This window comes from Centruroides vittatus, unplaced genomic scaffold, assembly GCF_030686945.1.
Source record: "Centruroides vittatus isolate TY-2023 unplaced genomic scaffold, ASM3068694v2 scaffold_373, whole genome shotgun sequence".
Taxonomy (NCBI): Eukaryota; Metazoa; Arthropoda; class Arachnida; order Scorpiones; family Buthidae; genus Centruroides; species Centruroides vittatus.
In genome coordinates, this window is record NW_027122704.1 from 213,101 (window position 1) to 240,135 (window position 27,035).

The 27,035-nt window shown below is 32.5% G+C and overlaps 1 protein-coding gene across 3 annotated transcripts in view; it reads left to right on the forward strand.

The window, feature by feature from the left end:
• The window catches only part of LOC136988621 (uncharacterized), a 136,112-nt gene that overhangs the window by 47,651 nt on the left and 61,426 nt on the right, over positions 1–27,035 (forward strand). For all 3 annotated transcript variants that reach the window (XM_067286526.1, XM_067286527.1, XM_067286528.1), the window contains 2 exons: positions 12,406–12,759; positions 16,423–16,614. In XM_067286526.1, coding sequence (XP_067142627.1) covers positions 12,406–12,759; positions 16,423–16,614 — 546 coding nt within the window. The remainder of the gene's footprint in view (positions 1–12,405; positions 12,760–16,422; positions 16,615–27,035) is intronic.

Below are 27,035 nucleotides of genomic sequence, written 5' to 3' on the forward strand. Positions count from 1 at the left end.
TTTTTTTTAAAACATTACGGACCTTCAAACGAACGAAATATTTTCATCTGCGAATCATAATCCGTTTAGAGAATTACGTAATCTTCTTTCTTCGAATTGCATATTGGGTCGTAGCCTATAAGCGGCTTATAAACAGCTTGACAAGAAGATGTATAAATAATTTATCTAAAAAAGAGACGTGCTGAACACGTGTTACACACGACTGAGCTTCTTTGGACGTTTGCAGCATTTTTTTGCTTAGTCTAGACTTGTATGTCTGCCCTCCTATATCCTGGTAGCATACTTACTTAAATAAATTTCGTAAATATCACTTAATTGACTACATTTTTAAAATATTTCTCTTACATAAAATGAGTAAACAATGTAATTATCTCATTGTTCATTAAACATTGTGCAAACATAAATATAAGAAAGAATATATTGTATTTTTGATATTATATATTTGTCAATGGAAGATATTCTCGAATGGGAAAAAAATGTTTCCATCAATGTTTGAAGCCCCCGAAGACACAAAGCATCTCCTGAAATATCGATTTTCCATTTAGGAACCGAATGCTTGGAAGAGCGATGCAGATCTTTGAATAAATCAGCTTTATTCTTATATCGCGTGGCTTAATATTAAAAGACAAAACCAATAGAAAGTATTGGATGAATTCGGTTTACTTTTGCGGTTCCTTACGAGTGCCACGAAGGAATTTTCGACCGTCTCCGTACTAAATTCGTCTGATATAACATTTCATATATATATATAAATATAGACTTTTATCGAAAATAAACGTTGAGTTTTTCATCTTGCTAGTGATTTCCCATGAGGGGTTGTTGGGTTTTTCGTTTTTTATTATAGTAAATATTTGCTCTTTGCCTGAAGTTTTATATTCTAGAATTTGTTTAGAACAAAAGTTTAAGATGTAATACGTATTGTATCTTATATTAAATAATCAATGCAATGCGTAAGAACGTCGAAACGATTAACGTAGCTCGAATCTATCTTAAGTAATTGTTAAGTAGGGCGCGGTTGTTTAAATGAGCGTTAGCACGTTGCTCTTCTGTTTTACGAGTGTATAAATTGCTTCTCGCACTCGTAAATTAGTAAAAGAACGTTGAAATTCGTGTTCATTTTGTACATTTGTTTGGAGAATGTTCACGTTATTGTCGACACGATTGCATTCAAAGACGATTTTCATCCTCCGCATTGACCGGACAGGACAATAGAAAGGCGGCTTAAAAAGGGTCATTACAACTAGGTCCTGCTTACAGGGGTGCACCTGAAGTCAAACAATTACAGATAAACACAATTTTTTTTCCTTGCCTCGTGTGAATAGAGCAAATTTCTTTAATATCGTATAATTTTTATAGTTACGTATACGCGCTTACAAGCCTGAAATTCGTACGATATTTATCTTAAATAAAATTATTTCTACGCTAAATAACACGAAAAATTCGTAATTAAGACATATTCGTGCGTGCTAGCAAAGAAACAAAAGCAAAAAAAAAAAAGTTTCCCTAAACCAGTGTATTTTTTAAAAGTAGGACACATTACTAAACTAAAAAAATGCTAATTATTTACGCAATGTACTCCAAACCCTACGGAATTATGCACGGATGATGCCGCCGCTTTCATTATCTTTTAACAATTACTACCACCCTCCTGTGTTTCTAGAACTTAATGGGAGAAGGAAAACTCTGATTAAAACATAATAATCGTACATTGATCGTAAGTCATATCAAGATTGCTCTCTTAAAACACGCGGAATAGGCATAATTCCAGTTAGCTTTAACGCTATTTTGGAGAGATTATTATCCTATATAAATTCCTTTACTCTTGGAGTAATGGTTTGTTTTCGCACGAGTCGAGGGCGTAAAAGCGTTAACATTAAACAGAACATTGTATCGATGCAAACATAGGAAACGTCTGAATGTCACTGCGAAATTTCTTTCATACGGATATTACAAATTCCGTGATTATAGATAACATTTATAACATTACTCGGGGCTGTTAAAAGCTATAATTTATCGGGGAGGCGTTTGTTGATATAGGTAATTCATTAAACATTGTTTTTTAAATCAGTTCCGTGTTTATTTTTCAATCTAATTTATTATTATATATATATGTTTTTTCTTTACTACTCCAGCTATTCAATCATCATACAACACCTGTTCTTCCCAATCGTGTTTTTTATTCCTCTTGTCAAATAGATCGCAATTGTCCTCGATTAAAAATTTATAATCGATTCTTCTAATCACAGTGTTTGTTATAATTTATTTTTAGATGATTCTATATAATATTAAATAATTTTTTTTTCATTTTTGCGTGAAGAAGTCATCGTCCTGTAAAGATAAACCTTATCTTCGGGGGTGAGTACTGGTCGCGTGCTGTCATGCGACAGTTAACAGTTGTGACAATTAAAAATCGAACCGTGGGTCATCATTTGTTTATAAAATAATAATATAAACTATTACAAATACTATATAAACAAGAGATTTATGAATCACTTAGTAATTTTCACAGGCGTATATCCGAATGTGTAATACTGTTCTAAAGCAATATTAGTTTGCATTTTGTATAAAAATTCAATTTAATAAATAGCGATTAATTAGTAATCTTAAATCTGAACTTTGAAACGGGCGGAAATAATAAGAAAATTACAGATTTATAACGTTTCGCAATGAGAATTTGTTCGGTGCATTGGTTAAATAGATAAATTATACATGTTACAACATTGTTCTTTTTAACATTAATACTGATAAGATGCCGATATAAGTATAGAATTTCGTTATAATATATAGTAACTACGGAGTTGGTATTACAGTACATCAAAGTTTATTTTAAGCCAAGTTTACTTTAAACAGTTATCGATAACTGATGGGAGAATGAATTACTTCTATAGCCAAGTATAGATCTAATATCCATTCTATTCGAGAGTAATTATACTTCGGTTATTGTGTGCAATGTGTTGCCTTGACCCCAATCACTCACCAAACGAAATGGGTCCATAGTTAAGGTAGTGTCGTGTTACTCCCTCTCCAATTTCTCGGTCTACTTTTCCAAATCTTAATGGATTTTCTCTAAGAGAAATTTACTTTTGATAGATTTACGTCATTTGATATTTTTAATACTTTTCCATTAGCGTTTACGATTTTTTATTATTATAATAGTAGTAGTAGTTCCCGCTCGGAATTTCTTTTACGGGGGGCGATGCCAACTACTTAATTGATACTCAATTACTGGTAAACTATGTAGGTGCTACGTGCCGGGACTCACATCTGAGGTATTGTTGTATCCTTGGGGTAGGAGAAGAATGAAAGTGCCGCAAATAGGGGAGGCCATTCCTAGAATACGATCCCATCTTCCCACCACCTGTGTGCTGATCTCTATTCATCGCTACGGCTCACCTATACACGTAAATAACCTCCGTTTCTACTCGGACATTTTTAAAGTAATTAATTAATTAACGACTATTTAATGTTCTATAAATAAATCAGTACAAACTATTACGTGTTCTTGACCTAATTTTTATCTTAGTATTGATTAGTCTGGTAAAAACGCTGAACTAGCAAACTCGATATAATAATCATTTATTTATATATTTAATCGGTTTAGGTTTTAGTATATTGTAAACATTTTTACACTAGACTCAGCCCGTAACATCTAGCACAGCCATACATACGTGTTAAGCGCAAGGAAAACCTCAAATCATCTCCGACCCCTCCAACCGAATTGTCTTCTATCAGAATATATAGTTGGATAATGTGATCGATGGTCGCAGTTCTCCGAAATATAATTGTAAATCGGGGCCCTCGGACGACGATCGATGGGTTTTTTTTTCTTCTTCTTCAAGGGACCAACAATAGCGCGAGGGAGTTGAAAGAGTTTTTACACAGAAAAATCACTCGATATTCAATTTATCTGGCGAAATTTTCGATATAAAAGAAGCTTTTACCGACTAACCGACATATTCCACCTGTCCTCGATCGATAGCAAGCTTCAAAAAGCACGAAAACTACGAGTGCGCCAGTTGCAGGAAGGATTTCCAAACTCGTTTTGTATACACGACAAGTAAAAAAGGAAATTCCTATTAAATTCGAATTTATAGCCAAGATCGAGCCGTTCCGATAAAACTTCTTCGCATGGATGTAATACCAGAACGAAATCCAGTAATTAACTGACTCAACGGAGCGCTTCGGCTCGTCTATAACTCACGCAGTCGTTCTCCCTCTCGTAGAGTGGACTTGCCTAACCGGCATCTCTCGTTGGTTCCCGAGAAAATTTGTTAGAATCTACTACCAACTGTCTAGTTCGGTCGGTTGTTTTTAGTTTGTGTTGTGATTTACCATTGGATTACTCTAACTGTAGCCAAAAAAAAAAACAAAAACATTACACAATTGGGACTTAGTGGTAAGTAAAACTACTAAAAAGTATGTTTAGTCGAGTATACGATTCGAAGCGGATATTTGCTACGATTTTATAAAGTACTTGGCCCCATTACCCGAATGACAACAGCTCCAAAGGGCGCTTAACCTTGCTATGGTGGATTAACCTTGCACCACCCGCGTGTCCAGTAACGACTGGATGCTTTTTCCTATTATTTTCACCTTGTTAACTTTCGCTTTTTTTGAATATAAGCGGGTTAATAGAATCCTAGAAGAGATTATCAGTTAAGTTTTATAAATGGAATTAAATTAATGAAGAAGGGGGAGGGTTAGATCTCGACACGTGCGAAGTTTACCGATTCTTCTTCTTTTATTCCCAGAATGCTTAGCGGAGGCAAAATTTGAAAAGTGGTCTTGATATAACGTGATCTACGGACGTAAAAAGCTTCGTATATCAGCATTTGTTTATATTATCGTATCATAGAATCGTTTTATTTATAAATTATTAATACAGCGACAATCATCCGAAAATGTTCTTATTTAGATCAAAATGGTGGTTCTCGTTCACTATAAAAGTATTTCAAACCAGTTGCAAAATATATTTAGCAACTAATTGTTATATTGTTTCTTTTCTCTCTCTCACTGTTTATTATAGTAAACAGATGTGTTCGCTTGAATTAAAATTTTTCTTTTTCTAACCGCACGAAGTTCTGGTTTAAAAAATTGAAATTGTTTAAATCTGTACAATGTGTTTATTTCGAGAATTCTACAAACTTGTTCCAGATTTTGTAATATATCTGGTACAAAAATCACAATAAACTCTTTAACTAATGATAATTAAATCTCAACGTATTAAAAGTTAGCGTAAATATAATTAAATACTGTATGACTTTCGTAAGATCAAATTTGATTAGCCAGAACATTAGTTTCGGTTAAGTAAATTTGAAATTAAAGAGTCAAAAATTGTACTTTAGAATTTAACACGAGAGATTTAATTATTTAAAAACGAGAAATTTTCTGCTTTCAAATTGAATCGACTCGATTATTAAGTGGCTGGAGTGGAAAATACTGTTATTGACCCGGTTATGTATGTGGAAAACAATAAATTGCTATACCTGGAAATTCTTTACGTTACACGCGAGTTGCCGTTCTTTCTAATTAAACAGTTTATATCTTATTATCAACTTAGCTACATTAAATGCTATTAGGAAAATATAGAAGAGGTTGCCGAAATCTGGTTTGCAATGTTAAACGAGTGTGCTCTTTACTATAATTAAGGAAATAAACGTTACCGAGCACGTAGATACACTTATTTACCTTTTTAAGTCCGATAAAAGTCTTCTAGGAGTGGCTAAACGGAAGAAAATCTGATGTATCTGTGTAATACAATCCGGCATCTTTTGTTCTTTTAACAAGAAAGTCACCCACGCATCGTCCCTTCCAAAATATTATCTTTGTTTTGAAGATTTTTTTTACCATCTTCGTTTGGTGCAAAGATGCTCCTCATGAAGTTCCGTGAGGGTTGGAGTTTTGCTCTTCTCAAATTATGTTTTAAACAGGTTTACACGACAGAAGTGTAGATTTAGCGGCATCAAATGTATGTAAATGCTTGAGATTGCTATCTAAAAAGAAACAGGACACGAGATTTTCCAAAATATAAAAAGGTGTTGTGGTCAAATGGTTGAACTCTGCACATTTTGATATTCTTGATTACGCATCGTGCATTAAAACCCCAACTTATGTATAGTACAATACACAGGCAAAGTTCTTCATTCAATTATTTTATAGGAAACGTTACAAGAATGTTAAGAGAAATGAATTAATTAAATTCAAATATAAAGCATGAATAAATCATTACTCAATCAGTGGTTCTCAATGGGTGTGCCACAGATTTGCCACAAAATGATTAGAAATACTGTATTAACTTTTGTCTACTTTTTAATATAATTTGTACACTTTTTATATAAAAACTGTACATTTTTCCTGTATTTATATTAAAGAGACACTGGTTTGTCGGTGTTGTGCCAAAAATTGCTCCCGGCCAGTAGTTCAATGAGGTTGAGAACCACTGCTTCAAATAGTCATATTTATCTGGAAACAACGGAAATCGAATATTTTATGATTTTTGTGGATTTTTTTTTCAAATAAATTCTACGTATTAAAAAATATACAGAAGTACAGATCATTAGAAAGTATGAGACTTGACTGCATCAAAAGAAATCGTTACGTTCTTCTATTGTTGTCTGGTCCAATTTTGCTATCTTTTTATTAGTTCTTTCTTTTAGCTTTCGAGGCAGTTAACATTAGTTTCTTCAGCGGCACTTGTGATGTAAGAGATCGATTGATTTTAGTCCGGTCGGTGAACAATACACCATGGTCGTAAGCACTCCTAAGCTAGGCAAACCGCTATGCTTCAGTATCTTTACATTGCTTTTCTTCTTTACCGCTTTAAAACCATATCTGATGGTTCCTGTAACACGCGCAAACCATTATTTGGTCGAGATTTTCAGCCATCTTTTTTTTCCTTCCCTTAGAAACTAGATATAAGTATAACAAGCCGGAAATTTCGTTTCGTTAACACAGCAGGATGCAATATTTTTCAATAAAATGCATTATGCAATTTAAGTAATTATATGATGAAATGTTTATATATGATATTACTTAAATTTATGTTCATTATATAGCTTTTTATATAGAGTAATTAAGTTTTTAGTTTATTAAAAATGATGCTCAGAACAGGAATTTACATAAGTAGGTCTTAGATGATGAATGGTAGACCCATAAAATTAGCATAATTATTTTGTTTTCATGGAATCTTTTAAAGCTGTACTTTCAACAACAAAAAATTGATTATATTTTAGACTTTTAAGTTAAAGAATTTCACAAAATTTTGAGATTTTTCTCGTAAAAGTACCCACGAAGTTTGATTTCAAACCGCATCAAATTCAACAACAAATTAACTATCAAAAGTGTAATAGAGGTCAAATAATCTTTATTTATGTTAGCTTCTAACCTTAAAAAATCATTCTAACACACTCAATAATAAATAAATGTGATGGAATTTTCGATAGAAACTTGTTACCCTTAACTGAATGAGATCTTAAAGAAAGAAATTCTATTGGTCCTTATATAATATAAAAACGATTTTTAGTGTAATGTAGAATATCAAGTTCAGAGAGCGAATAGAATTGATATTCTGTGTGTGCAGTTTCATAGAGGCATTGAATTTCTGCTTCTCTTCTGAGTTGCCATCAGAATGGAAACTAGGGACAATGACCTAAACTTTTCTAACAGCGACTAACTAGAAGATTTCTTCTCATATTGCATTTCTCTAACTTTCTATTTCGAGGAAATACGGTTGAACAATTACATTGTTTTTATTGCCGAAAAAAGCTGATGTAGTCCATTTACTGTGTGTGCTCTAGTTGTGCCGATCATTGATTTGTCTTCTCCTATTTAATTTTACAAATCTTTGAAGTGTTTTTTTTTATAAATTAGTTAACAAACAAAATCAAGTGACTGGGACGGTTTCTGCAAATAATTAATATAAATCGAAGTAGTTTACGTGTGAAGTTAACTGAAGTGTTACAAAGTATTCGGCTTTTGTAACAAACTGTGATTATATATATATATGGGATGAGGAAGATATAAATCTTTATCCTCATCTGGAGAAATGGAGATACAAACGTTGGTTTGAACTATTTCGGAGGCCCATTTCTCTAGGATTGCCTGCAGGATAAAGCACCTCGCGTACCAAAGACCGGTCCGTGTGGAACTTCTTCCTACCCTCCTCCCGAGGGTGGTGTTTACTTACACTAAAGCGCTCTCCAATCTTTTGTATGTACTGTACGTGTTAAGAAATAAAAATATAGAACCTGTTGGTTGGTCACATTGACAAAAATATATATTTGTTTACTAATCAGCTTAGATTCCCATCTGGTTTTAAGCTTTGTAAGAGAAATGTGCGTGCATCTGCGTGAAATTTGCACCTGAAATATTTATTTGTAATGAAATACGACGAATCTAAGAGGGAAGTTTGTGTGTTTTACTCTATACACTGTATACCTTCAGCCTTGTTCTCCCTATTCTTTTTTTCTTTCCTCGTTTCTTTTCCCTCTCCCCCTGTAGATGAAAGTAGCGATGCCACTCGAGTGGTTAAAGTAAAAGTAGATGAGTCATTTCCTGTGCACAGTGTTTGTTTATGGAATATCTATTGTCTTCCTCCGTCGCGCCAATTAACCGACAAAACAGGAACATTTCACGAACTTCCCCATAAAGTTTTGAAGACATTCAACTATAGCATTTACTTTCTAAAACTTAATTTACTTTGTTCTATTTTTAGTTATAAACAATTTAACATTTCGTTTATCGGAACCGTAATTACTTTCTTCTTTATAAATAAGAGAATTCAATCCGGATGTTATTAAAATAGCTTGCCATATCTTATGTGTGAGTGAGTATAACAAATGGGTGTGAAAGTACACCCATATAAAATCGTATCGTCTTTCTATTATTATTGTCTAGAAATAAACCTATCATCCATTCAAACACAGATTCTTTATTACATTCTAATATTTGAATTAGTGTATTTTAATACGTATATTGATTACGTATAGATCGTTTTCAACTTAGAAAACTTCCCCTCGATGATGTAATAACTAGTTTTAGAAGGTTTCAACAGTCGTCACTCCCTCATCTGAATCACACTTAATCGGTCTTTCGTGCTCATTGCCACCTTAAGCACTATCTAGAATTTAAATCACGAATATAATCGATGGAAATTTCGCATTTAACTCTCTTTAAACTACACACTATATTAATTACGACCGGATCTTAGATTACACCTAAGTGCATTAGTCCGGCCCAAGTTCACTTTTAAGCTTTGATGTTATAATTAGTGTCGCGAGAGTCGCATTCCATCAAATTGGTGGTTACGACGATGAAAACCGGAACTTCCTTTTAAAGTTTACCTTGGAATTTGCAATTTTACTTGTTCTGTCCAATCGGATTATATTGCTTTAATAGTGAAAGAATCGAATTTCCAGTTTGGAATGTGCTTTGAATATCAATTTTTGTAGCATGCAGTCGAAGTGCAGTCGAGCTGAGATCCTGCATTCACGATCCACTTTGTCTTTTTTTTTAAAAAAAAAGCAAGACTTTTGTAAAAAGAATACATACGAAAATCCATTCATTGTAAACTTTACTATGAATATATTCTTTTGTAATTTTTTAAAATATTTTTTCAAATTTAATGAATGAACTCTTTTTACACCAGCCATTATACAACTTACACTTATACACAACTCAATTTTTTTAGTTCATCTTTATATATATATATATATATATATGACACTTTAAAATGATAAAATGTAGGTCCTAAGATTATGTACACACGATAACATCCGTCCATTTTTGATTATATAATGCGTATGTGTTATGCCACACCATTAAGGTTAGGTTGCAGTTAACGAGATCTCTTTAAGTTGTTAGTTAAAAGATGAGGCTGGTAACAACAAACAGAACGTACTCATTGTTAAAGACATTTAATGGAGAAAGTGTATTTTAGAAACATGTCCATAATTCGGTCACCTGCTGTCTAGTCAAGCTAGTGAAAATAGGCCGGAAATATGAGTCATGACATATTGTAGGCACAGCTGTTGGTTGCATTCCTTATCATCTCGACAGACCAGGTGCAGAAGATCGCGCTGGGATGCTATCGTTTGCCATGATTGTCGCTGGAAGATCTTACAGAGATGCTATCATCATTTATTGTGGTGAAATTACTAATCTCTTAACTCAACGTTCGTTATTAAAGATGATAAATGTTGCCCTAGATGAAGAGATATAACATTTTTTCTTTTCTTTTTTTTTAATTAAACGAAATGACTCCTCTAATTAAGATAAACAGTTACAGCTAGGAGATTAGGCAGTGCTTTTTCTTAATTATATAAGGTTTATTGCTTACGAACATGCAAAGATTCGAGCTTTAATCAGAATTTCTTATGAAGTAGGGAAGAAAAAAGAGATTCGACTTACTCAACAGGTACTTATCTGGCTGGAAGTAATGACACCACCACAATAACCTATCATGTCCAGTACATATATTTAAATTCAGAATGTAAACTAAACAACAAAAGTATGGAAGTAATAAAATGTAGAATAAGTAAATTTTTTTAAACGAATATATTTACATTATTATTATTATTATTATTATTGTGGGAATTCGATAAAAACACGAATACTATTGTTCGTATAGAAGGTGAATAACCTTTATATCAAATTACTATAAAAGTTGTGACTGTGGAATTTCTTACACACAACTCTATTATGACTCATCCCCACACCTGCAAGAGGAGAGAGAGAGAGTGCTGAATGGAAGTTGAGTGGCCTTGAGAAGAGGTCACTGTCTATGACGAGTTTATAGATCCCGTTAAAAATACAGCACAAATGAATCGTTCACATTGCACAGATTTTTCATCGTTTACACGGATAATCTTAATTTTCTAACCCGTTCTACTTTACTAGGAAGTGTAAATTATCGAATAATTATAGGTTAAACGTCGAGAGTTAATGGGAAAATTATGGTTTTTCCATTAACTTTTCTGTTTATGTAGTGTAGTAGGTGTAACGCCATGTTAGTATACGTGTGTTGCTAGCATAATGGACTTTTTGTTCCCGGTTAGATGGAAATGGTTACGTTCTGCTCTACTTCAACAGCGAATAATTCACGACTAGTTGAAATTTTGATAATTGCTCAAATGTACGTATATATATATGTGCCAATTATTGTTTTAAAAATAAATTATATAAAGAGAGAGAGGAAAGAAAAGGTTAGTTTCTTACGTCTTGATAGAGTAATATTTTATAATTACTATGGCGGAATTTTTAAGGTGGCACACCTAAACTTGGCCCCTACACAAAAAATAATAATAAATAAAAAAGGAAATGCGACATCGCCCATTGAGCTTTCCTTTGTGGCACACCTCAATGTCTGTCTGCATATTAAAATTATCTCACATTAACTTTAAAATATCATAATCGTGTTCAGTTATTACATAAAGTTACATTTCTTTTATACGTTACAATGAAATTAAGAATATTAAATAAGTCTAATCTTTAGAAAATCTCGCAAACAACTTTTCAAAAGAACTAGATTCCTGTAGTAAGATAACTTAAAGAATGATGTATAATTTGCTGTAGTAGAGTAAATTTAATAGTAAATTACCTGGATAATTCTTAGAAATCAACGTATACATATTGAATGGGGAGTTTAGTTAAAGTTCGATGGTTGAAAAGATTGTAGCGGAAGTAATCGTTGGACAAGAGCCATAACTGCTAGACACGGCAATGACCTACTTTTGGTTGGATTGTGGAAAACGTCTGCTGCTACTTTACACTGTAATATGATGTAAGAAGCGTATCTACTTCATCTTGTGTATATAAAGTAATATATAGATGATTTTCCAAGTCAAATTTTCCATTTACGTAATAACCACTGTGGTTATATTATTATAGTGTCAGTTAAGCAATTACAGCCATGATATGACAGCTTAAATGCAAATTGTGACAGGTTAATGTTCGGATGACAAATTTGTTCTAGGAATAGTGTTGAATGTAATCTAAATTTGGATAGACTTATAAAGTTAAACATTTTATAATTCTTCTTTAAATTAAATATTTTGCAATGTGTTTTTCTCCAGCCAAACCTTATGCAAATAAGGTTAACGAGATGACAATTTTTACAATTATCTGCTAAAAGTTGTATTAGGATTTTCGGTGTTCGGTTTTAATATTGTTTTCATCACCTTAACCTAACCTTCCACATAAATTGTGATGTCTCGAGCTTGAAGGATGACGGCTGGTAGTTGATAAACGGTTTTCTTCGTATATCTCGAGCAAATTTAGGGAAGTAGTGAAAATAAGGAGCCCGAAATTCCTATCCTCTTTAACCTTTGAGGGCATTAAACTCTCTCGAGGGCTATCTTTGACCATAATTGTGAGATATCTAACTCGACCTCTTTATTTATCTTTCAGATAATGGAGGAAGACACGATACCGGATGGGACCGTCGATATAAAGGAAACGAGAGCCTCTAGCCAAGATTTTTCCAAATGTAGCACCGCGGAGGATTTTTGGCCCCCGACGTCTTTCGATGGCGAAAAACCCAATCAATCTCGCATCCGTCGAAATAATTCCTCACCAGAAACCTGTCCACAACCAGCTGCAGGCTCAAATCTTACTCGATCTCATTCCTTCATTCGTCGGAATGTATCTTCTCCTTCTCTCAGGAGCTTCGATACCAATGATGGAACAGTGAAATCTAAATTGCTGAAAGCCTCGAGGTTATCTTCTAGCAGGAGTGCCATTCATCTGTGGAAATTAACAGAGGTGAGTCGCTATCTTTAGGTGATGTCCCCCATAATGACCGTTTTTTTTTATTTCTTTCTCTGTAATTATTTACCAGTTGACTTACATATTTAAGCATAAATTCATTAATGTTGTGTAACGGAAATTTAAAATTCTGATAAGTTGAATTTCGTAATATATTTTGTGGGTGTAAAAGCGAAAAGACGTTAATTAAAATTCATTCTGTGTATATTTATATGACAGATCCTTAACGTGATGTGGGAGAAGAATGCATACATTTCTTTGTATCGTGGGAAATTCCCATTTACTTTTGAATTTTTAAATAAATTTTCCTTCCCTTTCATATAGTAATATTATAATTATGAAAAATTATTTATCTGAAAAATACTGAATGATTTATATAAATAAAAGAGGGTACTTGAAAAGTCTTCAGTTAAAATGTGATACTTGGTGAGCTTCATACTATATTCTGATCGTTTATCGAAGAAAAGAAATTAAGATAATTAATAAAATCTTTGTTGGTTTTAATGAATTTTACGCTAATGCGCTACATTTAACCATTATCGATTAGCATACCAGAAAGGAAATTGATTTTGGTCCACTGCAGCTGTTATAACGGAAGACGTTAATTTACATTACCAAAAAAAGAACATTGCTTCCAGTGCAGATTTAAATTTCGTCATTACCGGTTCTGAAAAACTACTTGTTTATGTTCTAAAAGACTACTTCTTCGCTCTTTTTTTAATTCCGTTCGAGTCCAGGAACTACACATGATTTAAATCTCCCATGCCACACCGTCTGACGTAATTTCCTGTCAAAATCTATGCTGCGAGGAACCCGTCACGCAACGTACATCCCTCTCCATCTGTGCATGATTCATTGCAGTTTATCATCGGATGCAGCGACTAATTGATGAAGAATTAATGTGTTGAATGGATATTAACTGATCGTCGCAAATCACGTGCTGGAATTTGAATTTTTGCAGAAAGGTATCGATTTGCTTGACGTCACTGCAAATCTACACCTGCATTCTTATAAGGCAGGTGGCATACGTATAAATGACCGCACACACTGACATTCTTTTTTATTATTATTATTATTTTTTTTGGCTGCAGGGATCTCTTTATGCATACTTTAGATGTATTTGCATACAATGGTTTTGCTATTCGTGGCAGGGTGCACCTGTCCTGTAATGCGTGACGGATACTATAAACAATGTATAACGGGTTCCGAGCATTTATCAGCCTGAAAAAAAATACACGCAAGTTATATACTAACCGAAAGAAAAGATTACAATTAAATTCGTTCAATTATAAAATAAAATTGAAGTGCAAGTTGAGCAGAAAGTCGTTTTTCGAAGCGAAAATTTCATTTCACGCTTGTGATTTTTGCAGAATCATTCTTTTTCGAAAAAGACCAATTACTTATTTAAATATTGACTTATATATCCGGTTAAGGATCTTAATTTTCGGACCAAGATATTACAGTTGCAATGCACCCGCTTTCAAGTTTAACAACAACAAATTCCAGCTTAAAGGAGATGAATGTCGACCTATGAACCCATCTAACAGCTGTCGGCTTTTCTGTCCTTATATTATAATGATATTCTACACTCTGATGCCTGTACTTAATCTGAAAAGCATATCATGAGATAGAATAACTTAGAAAAATTCCAGAGGTTGCATACTTACCTCTGTTATATTGTTAATTTTACACGAAGTTTTTCCCAACGAATAAATTAGTTCCATTGAGAATTACCGAACACTACATAATTAATACATTCTGTAATTATATAACTCCGATAGATTTAACATAATTCTACCTTATATTTACATTATTAGACCGATATAGAATCGTGAATTCCCAAATGAAAGGAGGAAAGTGGTAGACAAGAAAATCTTCTGTAATGATTTCAAATGATAGAGAATTACGGTTTGTAATGTATTGTAGTGACTAAGCCGGGCATCGACCTTGGCCTCCCATTCTGTCAAGGCCGAGTCTAATTTTAGTTGGTCTAAACCACATGCACAAGGTCGTTTGTAGCGAAGAAAATCGAAGTGATGGACCTCCTATACACGTAAATACTATATTTCCTTCATAGTTTTCAATCAAATTTTACACTTTACCAATTGCAACACGAAGGCCCCGAAGATCCTAACACGGGATCTTCGCTTGCATTGCTGCTTTTTGGTAATGAAATATTCATACCAAGGTGAGAAAGTTAATAATTTAATGTATAAATTGAGAAACCTTATTGTACAATCCGAGATAAATCGTGTTTAATGAGGCACGCGTACTTCACACAGTTCGATTTGTACAAGGTTGGAAAGGTACATTTAGAAGAAAATTGTTGGTTTAATTTAGATAAGGATCATTTATCTTAAATTAAGAATGCTAATTGAATTGATAATCTTTATTTTTAAATAAGGACATTAAATGAATGGTAATCTACTCGATTAATTTTGCTGTTAAACAAAGCTCTATACTTAATGGTTCTACTTTTATAATTTTCTACAGTCTTAAAAAACGTTAGAACCGTGTTATTTCTATAATTTATTTTAAATTTTATCGACGATTATTTTCGTAAATATGAAATATTCAATAATTACTAAAATTTTTCTACAAGATTTGAATATAACTGAAGACAATAAATTTACAATATTCTAAATTAGTTTCTTTTTACAATTAAATTAGTCAATTTATATCCAAGTAGTGATAGAGTCAACCCTGTGAACAAAGGCCACTGTTTAAAAATGGCCGTTGTTTTGTATTCATTTCGAAAAGAAATCCGGAAAAAAAAAATGGCCGCCGTTTAGAGGTGACCGTTATTGGAAGTTCGACTGTAACAGGAAAATTTCATAAAGGAAAAGTTAACAGGAATTGATTGCCAGAAGGAATCTTTTTAGACCTAATTTAATATTAGAAAGTTCTAAACAGGAATTAAATTTAAAAAAATAATAAAAAATATAATCTACAACATTTCTTCTATATGTTTGTGTCGTTTAATTGCACGATATGTTTATTATTCTACCGTTACTCGTGTCGTAATTACGCCATTGTTACTAATTTGTAGGAGATAAAAGATAACGGAGTGTTTTTCATTCATTACAGTCAAGGACGACCTGTATCATATTTTGTATAACGGAAATAGAAAATATTCGAAAAGTTAAGATAGTAAATAGAGCGACATATAGCCTACATAATGTATATTAACCTCTGAACAACTTTTTCTTCCTTTCACTATGCTTTTATCCTGAAATATTTGACAACAAAAATTATATTATCTCATCAAATATTTTTCATTGCATTCGTAGAAAAACGAATAAAATCTTTTAATTATCTTTCTCTAGTCTATTGTACTGAGAAATAATTTTTCCAATTTGTTTCTCGTGTTCTTGTAGATCGTCTTTCCATTAATCGGTATGCATTACAATAGCCGAGTTATAAATAGAAGAAAAATGATATATTCCTATATAAGTAAATATTATAAAATAGTGATAATATTTAACACTTATTCTTAGAAGTAACTTAAAACAGGTAAGAAGAAGTTTAAGGAAAGTATCTTCAGCTTAATTTATTTCTATTATTAACAATCGATGCTCTCTCTCTCTTGTGATATTTCCTTAACTAACTCTCGTTAATTATCTACGTGTAATTAATATTAATGGTGTCGTATGCTTTCAGAGACCTAGCGAAGTAGCCATCCGTACAGAATCCGCCATTGGTTCTCTTTACGAACCATTCGAAGACGTCAAGATCCAATTAGTGAGACAAGCTAGAGAAGTATTGTTATGTCGATATCAAGGAGATTATTGGAAATTCTGTCAAAGGTTCTTGCAACCCGTTTCTCTTCTACTTAATGAATTGAAGTCCAAAGTAAGTTCCTCTCTTTGTTTTAGCGATAATTAGCCATTCTTTTTATATTCCAGTTTCCGAAAGAATCTTGTTCTAGTAACGGATTTTCAGCCATTTTTTTTTTGTTTTCGTGTAAAAAAATTCAATTAATTATTTTTAATTCATCTAAATATACCAATTTAAAATAGATTAGAAGTATATTTTTATGATTATTTTTAAAAAATTCCATTAATTCTTTAATAAAATATATAGAGTTTTTGTTTTTTTTTTCTGGAGCTGTTTGCTCAGCTTCAATTGTGGTGACTCATGCAATACATCTGTTTAACTACAGAAAAGAAACGTGGAGGGGGGTATAAATGTGGCTCCATCTATAGATAACATTCTGTACAATTTCAAAATCGGTAAATCGGGGTGTAATACATTAAAATAGCTTTTTTTTTCGTACGCGCTCTCCTTTATGTCGCACTTCTCCCGCCGCATCGTAGATTCCGATTGTATATGGCGACCGTATTCTACAGCTGTTTGCGATGTAAATAGCCCGCAGCAACGATATCGCATGTGTCTCTGTTAGATAATTACACCCAATCTGTGTAGCCCTTCGGATGGACTGACTAACCGACTATCCTGACCTACCCGAGTGCCTTACTGGTCTGGGTCTGGTCCACCTTGGGGTCAAAACGTGGCTCTTTTAAACTTAGCGCTCTCATTTGGGTGGAATCTAGCTATTCGAGATAATAAAACAGTTCAGAATCTGGTTTACAATCGAGCCTTTTAGTCCTACTCTCGAGTTATTATCTAAAAAGCTCGTTGATAAAATGCTCCAACTTTTGACATCCTGCTGCATATTTGTGTTAAAACCGTATCGAGTCATTTGCTGAGAACGATATGTTACGTTTGCAAATGTCATCCGACGTTCAAATGCAAGAATTTTACAATACAGTACGAATTAAAACGGTAAGTTCATTTATGTCTCTTATGTCCGCCATTTTGTCGCGTTGATTTATCGAAAGTTAATTAATAATGATTTTATTTAATTAGATAATTAAAAATTAATACGTTTTATTTAAAAACAATCAAAAGATTTAAACAATTAAAAAAAAAAACAAAATAAACCCAGTACTGAAGGATAAATATTCAAAGTACTGTATATACTGTACTATAATTATATAAGCTGACATGTCACGCCATCTCGTGACACGACTATGAATCATTTTTCAATTATATTTAATGTAAACAATTGGTTAATAGTAATCCATTTTTAACGGCAATAGAACTTTGTTAAACATATTTTTACGAACGAGTTGTATGTAATTTAATGTAAATTAGTACGGGTATCATTTTTTACCGGAGCAAATCTCGATTACAAATTGAATTATTCGAGTTTGAATGCAAAAGATGTCGAGTCGGGGAAGGAAGAGAGTATGGGAAAGATGACTAAGGTCCAGAACCTGGTATTGTTAACATTAACCTTACGATAGTACCTGCACCTCACGTAGTCTATTCAGATGTGTTTTTTTTCTGTTTAGACGGAAGGGCACGACTCACTTAACCTAAAGCACATTTTTATATCATAAGTGTCCATTCTTCCTGGTATTGTTGTAGTTTTAAAATATTCAAAATTTCTCTCCATAGTTAGACGTAAGGAGTCCGTTTTTTATTTATTTACTTAATTATTATTTCCTTCCACATCCCGCATAATTAATTAATTAATTTTGTCTCGATATTGAACTTGCCCTCGTGTGCTCGTGTTTTTGACCCGGATTGTTCTCCGCGCATTACACCATCACGAAGAACGTTATCTGATATAACTCGATCTTCGTGTTCGACTAATAAAACTTGACACTCGTGACGTCACTTTATATTATTTGCACCGTTGTTAATTTTTAATCTTTATTACACCCCGTATATTTTGTCAGGGATTATAAAGGATTATCGGGTTTGAACGTGGCCTAGTCGGTGGTAAGTTTGGGTTTTTAATGTGTTTCGGCATGGTTTTAAGGAGGATTATTGTGATTTATGAATGTTGCAACGAGGATCTTGCTGCGAAGAGTAGCTTCAGAATGTGCAGAAGTTCTTTACAAGGGGGTTTTGTCTTGTAAATTTAATTAAATCCGCTTTATTTTTTAAGGATTTTATAAAGGATAATTGATTTGTTGGATCGGATTCTTTACGTACTGTAAACGAATTGCTGTAAAGTTGCAAATTACTGATGATCTATTTAAATTTTAAATCTGAGTATAACAAAAAAGAAATCCCAGTTTTATAGACGGAATTTATTATTTTTTATAACTAAATTTTGTTAAAGATGCCACGGATTTTAGGTATTTTGTAATTTAAAACTGATGCCAACACACGATTTAGTTTTGTTCTGAAGCTATCGTTGCATATCGTAACGTTTGTGTAGATTATAAAAGCCATTTAAGCAGGTGTAAATTAATAAATACTCTCGGTTGTATCTTTCTAAACGTTTATCTACACCTAAATAACAGTTTTATTATAAGTTCATCCACCCCTCTTACAGTTCACGTCCCAAATTGGATTGAGTCTTTGACTCCCTATTAAATTCTTAATTACTACAAATTCTTCGCGGTATGTGCATATAAACATGTTTATAAATAACCTTTCAGTGATTTTTTTTCTCTCCATCGTCTTCTCATTAATGCAGAATTATTCTATTGTGAAAATGTATGAAAGTTGATCCTTAACGCCGTTAATGACAATACACCCAAAAAATATTTCGATTTTTTTTTCATTTTTCTTACTAATTGATGAACAAAGTGTAATTAAACAATAGAACTACTATTAACTTTACAATTAAATTTTGTCTCTTGGAGGGTCGAACCTTGGCTTAAGTTCATTAATTTAAGGCTTTTCAATAGCCATTTTCTTGCCAGATTTAATTAGTCCGTTAAATGGCATTATGCAAATATACGCTTTACAGACATGAACTCGACAAAATGGGCTTTTGGGAAATAAATTTCGTAAAGGTCTTCGTACCGGATGAACTTAACACTCGGGGCATTCGATGCCATTCTTAAATGATTATTTTTATGTAAATTTCTCGTATAAAACTTGTGCAAATTTAGGACATTTAACAATGTCTGGGCCGTGAGAAGATTATTTTGAATATAAATGTCTCTAAGGACGGTTAAAATTTTAAAAATGGCTTGTGTCTTCGTTCCAACCGTTAAGTTCGATTGTGTTTTCCGAAATAGTAGTGTATTACAGGCAATTTTTTAAATGTTATTTACGTCAGTTTACTCGACTAGCATCGCTTTCACGTATCTATACGTCTAGTTGTTCCGAATAGCAGAAGTAAATTACGATAGACGTGAAAGCGATAACAATACCGATAACATCTTGGTGTGAATACCCTTAATATAACTCGATAAGCTCATTTCTAGTTCGAATGCCCTGAGCTCTTTTACATTACCTTTCAACGTTGAAGATAGGAAATCATCTTTAATAAATATTTAACAGCGAAAGAGGATATTTTGAGGGTTATTTAAGGGCGTTTTTAATACAATAAAAGGTGTAGGAATTGAAAATTTTGGCATCTCGGCATAACGAGATCCTCGTTGCTGTCAGCGGTGGGTTTTGATATTTGTTAAACAAACTAAGATTATCACCTGACGTGTTTCCCTCCCAAAATTTCTCGCTTCATTTGATCTGGCTGGACCTTTTTCCGATTTCTCAATTTTTTTCGAACTCCTCCCTCCTTTCAAGGCCATTGGAGATCTTTGGGTGGAGTTGACTGTTGACTTTTCTCGACTGTTGAGGGATTTTTTTCCTTCGCCTCGGGACATTAATCTAAGTTAAAAGATGACAAATGACTGTTAAAGCTTACAAAAAAAAAGAATAAAATAATAGTCAAAATACAAAACTATTATGTAAATATGCACGCTTAATGCTTCTTTATTCGTCTTTTTAGGTTACCTGAATTTAATTGAGCCCGTAGGATGATTAAGTATCTAAATCATATATTGATAAATTTTTGGATGATAAATAGATACTTAACTTATTTAAACGATTGTTTAAGGTTAAATTATTTTATATACCTCTTCTTCTAACGTTGCGTTGTAGGAAAGTACGGTCAGAGAGTTTTTCCTAGAGTTTATTTAAGAGAAGGATTTAAGAATTCTGTTTATATCTTAACAGAGCGCTACGTTATAGAGTAACATTAGAACCTTATTAAATACTTCCGGCGAAGAAGTAAACAGCCAAGTTCCTCATTAAAATTAATTAATATAGGCTAGACATAGAGACGAACTTAAAGATTAGGTCAGGAACCTTCTTATTAAAAAATAAAGTAGATTGTAAGAGTACTTTAGTAGCGACGTAAAAAAAAGAGCGAATGGATGAATCTCTTATGGAGTTGTAAAACGACACAAGTAATAGTTGGCTTAATATATCACTCGATGTTAGTAATTAGTTTTGACTTCTAAGTAGATCAAGGTGAATGAATGGTAGTGGGAGGAACGGACATCGCCAAAGAGGGAGTGCCTTTTGATCGAAGGACGTCCACCCACCAGAACTGTCATGAATTATTGACGATAGAAGTGAGGGTGTCACTATACCAAAGCCTATTGTCCATCACTCTGCAGACAAAAACTGACAAAGGCAAGGTAATAAAAACAAACATCTGATTATATAGGTCGAACCGATGATATTACACCACTGTCGAGTTTTCTCTAAGCAGTATTTGATTTAATAATCGTGAGTTGTGTTACGCAATGGTAAAAGTGAATGGCTGCCATCCTCATGTCTTCCTTCCAGCGAAACGGGGTTTTAAGCGACCGACCTTCACGATTCAGTTCTATATTTGTTTACTAATGTCTTTATTCTTGCCAATTGTGCAGAATATTATTAAAATAATCAGAGGAGGAGGACGAGAGAAAAAAAAAAGTCATGCAAATTGTATGATAATAGCTACGCCGGCCGTAATTCATTACCGTGCGGTAATAAATTTTATTCTTCTTTTTTTTTTTCGTTTAACGTGATTTAAATTAGACTTATTCGAAACATAATTAAAACGTAACAATGGCCACGCTTACGTGACTTGATGGCAGAATTAAAATACCAGCATTTTTAGTGGGGGTAATAGGTCACCACAGACAACACCCTGCATTATAAAAGGATGTATCACACCCTTCGCTCCTGATATCATGCAGCTACTGTTGTCTTGTACAACTGTACGGTATCGGGATAAGATTTTCCTATCCTTTAAATTCCTCGGTACTTTTTTTTTCACGACGAAGAATTAATATATCGACTCCATCTATCTCTCTTTATCTGACAATGCTGCCGAATGGCCTCAGAATTGCAGAAGATAAGAAATTCTGCTATAAATTAATAGTATACCCGGAGAGGAGAAGAGGATTTAAAAAAAACATCAAAATTTGCGGGTTTATCGTGACACTTTATCAAGATATACGCAATCATCACTCAAAGAGGTATCGAGACAGAATGCTATTTCGTGGAAGTTACAACTCCTGACACCTTGATAACACATGCCAGCTCAATTAGCCCTTTATTGATAACTAAAACTGTTTATTAATTTCTTTTATCTGCTAATTCGATTCGTTTTTTTACACCCGAAAACTGTCGTATCCTCTTTTAAACGTGTTAATAATGGATTTAGCACGTCGATATCTTACAGTGTTTAAAGATTAATTAGTTCGTTTAAGAACCAAACTCCGATACCTTCCGTGATCATTTTGATAAAATTTCAACCCAATTAGCGTGTTATTGATGAGTAACCTCTTTTATACGTTATTACATTCGATATAACGTTGTTTTTATTACGATTCTTCATTGTAACGAAGACATATAACGTGATCTATCGTATGAAAGATACATCACTAGATCTACTATCATTGTATGGATTGGCTACGAAATATCAACGATTTGTCTTGTAAATGGTATGTTTTTGAAAATAATTTAATTAAATTCGAGTAATTTAATGACATTATAAATTATCTATGATAATTTAGTTTAATTTAGAAGGTGATTAATAAAAATTTTAATGCTAATTTTAAACAAGATAAGCTCTGTCATCTACCTTTGTAATCTCGACGATGACATGCCAGTTAAGCTACTTCATTATTAATTAATAAAGTATTTTTCTTTCCTAGTTCTCTCGTGTTATACCTTCTTTTTTTTCTCTCTCTCTCTCTCTTTCTCTCTATAATACGTGCAGTTCTTCCTGAATATCATATTTATTCTTTATTCGTCGAACGTACCGATGATGTATTGTGGTATTAAGCTGCAGTTTTTAATATATTTTTAATAGTAAAAAAATATATAGTTATAACTTAAATTTGATATTCAATATCTTAATAAAACGTTAGAAATTCTTAGTTAAAAGATTTATTTTCGGGACCCTTATTAGTTTTTCGGTAAATTTCGGCTTTGTTTGAAGATTTTGACACGGTAATAAATCAAAGTTGATGAGAAACGAGATAGACAAAAACTTCGGAACTATTATCGAGGCTAAAATGATAAATAGGTTCAGTTTTTCCTGGATTTTTAAACCAAGTTTTCATGTTCGACCTGTTCAGTCAGCTTATATACGATTTTCAACATTGCTTATGATCAAACGAGGTGCTGCAACCCTTTTTAACCAAGTGTATACTCCAAGACAATATAATTGAACCAGTTACGAGTAAAAGAATGATCCTGACACAACGTGCAACTTATCCAGTCATGTTTAATTAAATATAAAAATGGTCGTTTACATCAAATCAAATTATTACTTAGATGAATACATCAAACTCTTTGACAAGGCTGGATTAAAAAATAAAGTCCAGAAAGTTAACTACCCCTCCGGGTAATTATCTATATTGAAGCTATAATCGAATATATATATATGACGTCCCTGTCATGCTAGCATGGCATGGAATTTCCTTTATAAATTTTTGTACAGTCGATCGTTTTATCTTCAGGCAAATCTCTGTGGACCAGTACTATATAATTTTCTGAACGTCTCGAATTTTGACACGATTCTAATTCATGTTCCAATTAGAAAAGAATAATATCCACAAATCTACAATGTTTATAACTTATTTGCCCTTTAAACAACTCGTAAAGATTGAATATTATTGTGTAAATCGTAAGAAATTTATAAGTTTATCCAACATATAAGATCAGCCGCTATATTTCACTCGTTATCTTTAACAAATCTTAGATTAGATGTTAAAAACGATAATAGAGAATATCTAAAAATTCCAAGTAAGATGTAAAATGAAGATAGGAAGCCATTCATCACTCCAGAATCAATCATTAAGTATCATTAAGTTCTACCCCAAATAAATGTCATTGATAACGTATTTTACTATCTGTAAATATAAGAAAACGGTGTCACTGTTATATTGTTTTAAAACTGAGAAAAATAAGTTAATAAACCGCTTCGTACAGTGGAAAAAAAACGGGAGTACTACAAGTAAAAGATAATGATAACGTGCTTCAATTGAAGATTTAGGATGCACGATTGCATTAATGCTTCTTTATTTCTTCAGCTTAGTAAACAACACGTAATTAGCTTAATGTTTATAATATCTATAATTATCATAACGTGCCATTAGCTATTTTTAAAATAACTGAGACAAACCGATCAGAAAGAAAAACCATTTGTTTCCTAGCGAAAAAAAAATGTATACAGTATATATATATATATATATATTCTTAGCTTAATTTAGACCATCGGTAATGATTACATTCAATATTTGTTCTTAATTTTTCTATAAAATTTGGAAAAATATTATTGTAATTATGGCATCTTTTTGTGACCTTTACAACTAGACATGTTATACTTTTGCACCTGTTAACACAGGGAAGCTTATGTAACAGGTGTTGTTCTGTAAAACATGAACTGTATTAAACTTCGAGTATTATTTATAGTTAATTGTATTTTATTCAATTATTAACTTATAAAAAATTCTATAAACGTTTCCTCTTTTCTAATAGAATTATATAGAAACAATTTTTTTTTCCCCGTCTTAAATAAGGTTTAGAACAAAGGAAAAGTTGAGCATTGAAGAAAGCGCATAAAAAGTTTCTATAGGCAATGCTAAACAATATGAAATTTATAATCTGGTCGAAGAACATTTTAAACAAATTGTTCCGGTTTATTATTTAATTTTTCCTGCAATAATCCCATTAAAATTTTCCTCGTTGCGATGATCTCAATAAAAGCTCGAAAATTTGCAAAATTGTATCAAGTATTCAATAAAACTTTTATACTTTTTCCAGATATATAATTAGGTCTATACAGTAGCCTAATTTTTTACATATATATTACTATTATCATTATTAAAGGAAAGATAAACTTAAGAATTAAACACATAACAACACTCTTGTTGCGAAACGTTTACTTATATCTTTGACATTTCTTAACGTTTCATCCTTCAGAAAAAGTGAATTGTTGCATCATATAGGTCAATGGCTGCATATTTATAAGTTTAAATATGTTAAAATTATGAAAATAAGTTTAGTAACTACTTATTTTCATTAAGACCTTGATGAGCTGGTAATGTGTTCATTCCCCTCTTTATCTTGTTGCATCACCAGTTTTACTAGATTTTTCACCAATTGTACCAAAGGGACGAAGCTTGATTTATAATCAAACGTGATCTGTATGTGTGAAAAATTTCTAACTATTCGAAATTTATCATGCGAACCCTTTACAAAGGTAGAAATGAAAATTTTCTATGGTCATTATTAGTCTATCCCGAGAGCAAATTTCCTCCTCTTTCTCTCGGGTTTACAAATTGCTGGGTGCAAAACTGGATTGAAATTGCAGCTTTTTTTTATTTATTTAAAAAAGAGGTGAGTTTTTCGTATAAATAGTGATTAAATAAATCTTTCTAGCTGTTTTCCTGTGAAGTAATAACGCTATGAACTATTTCTTTTTTTATACGTTGTGTATAGAAATGCGACATCTTTATTCAGGTATTGATTCGGCCTGTGGCATTTTCCACTTTTATACATAGATTTCAATTCCTTACAGGTTGACATTCCATTCAAACTTTACTTTTCTTGCTATTTATCCACAAAAATATCGAATAAAAATAAAAATCTTTTATATAATTCAGTAAAAGAATTTATTCTAATTTAATACATACTTCGTAATTACAAATTTTCAATGCCGTAAAATGATTCAATTAACATCTTGTGTTATTCAAGCATAACCATGTATAATTCATGAACTGTAATTCTATATTTAATTGTATAATTCTAACCCTTTTTAGTGGGTTAATTATTGTAATTGTCGGTTAGACCTCATCGAGCTTGATGTAGGCCTATACATCTCATTCATACTCATTTCCTGTAAAATCTTCTGTATTTACTAATTACAAATTACTTCTGTAGGCGACGAGTTCTATTTTTACGAAAAATAAATTTTCAAGAACAAAAAAAAAAAGAGAAGATTTCATAATTAAAAATGATCCAAATAGGAGACAATTTGCCTACAACACAATAGCACCGACTTCTGATGGATGGGTTTTTTCTTTTCTTTTTGTGAGCAACTCGCGCCATTATAGCTCATCAAATCGATCTTTTCTATTCATCTATAGTTAACCTATTAGACTAGTGACCTCGATACAGATTTTTCGATCGATAAATTTAACTATCGTCGATACGTTTAAGCGTAAACATTACGTAGAAGAGAACCATTAATTTTGAAGCCATTCTTACTTTTCTCTCCATTTAATCCCCTAATTTCGTAATGAGTATAAAAATTGGCATAAAAACCGATCATTTGAATTCATTTATTATTATTTAATTAAGTGATAAATTACGAAAAAAAAACATAAGAAGTGTTAAGTAACGTTTCGACTTTCATCCTAACCCCCTTGAGCTAATTCACTCACGTGTTAATATTGTCACGTTCCAGTTGTCGTATAATGTTTATTTATATACACTCATTAAAAAAAAGAAGAAGTCTCTTCTTTTATAGTTTAGAAAATTTTATCACGTTGTGTTATAGCCGTTTCAACATTAATCAACGTTCCTTTATGAAGCTTAGTTTTATATGCCGATTTAGCAATCGATATTTTAATTAAGGAAAAATATTAAACGACGTTTTTACTGCTCCTAATCGCTACAGGTGTTCAAACGCCCACTTTAGATGATTACGTGACTCATTCGCTTCTTCATCCAATTATCAGCTCGTCACCTCGGGTGCTGACGTATCACGAAACTTAAATTTGATGCAGGGGAAGAAAAATCTGTCGGGGAGGAAAAAGATAATAATTCGATAATGTTTTTTCTTTACTGGATGTGAAAGTCGATTTATTCTTTTCTTCTTACTCTTTCTATTCATTTATATGTATTAAGGGAGGAAGACGAGTAAACAGTTATGATTAAGTGTTCGCAATTGTTTACGTAGGAACTTCATTGAAACTAAACCGACACCTGACTAATTCTGTTTTGCTTCTTTT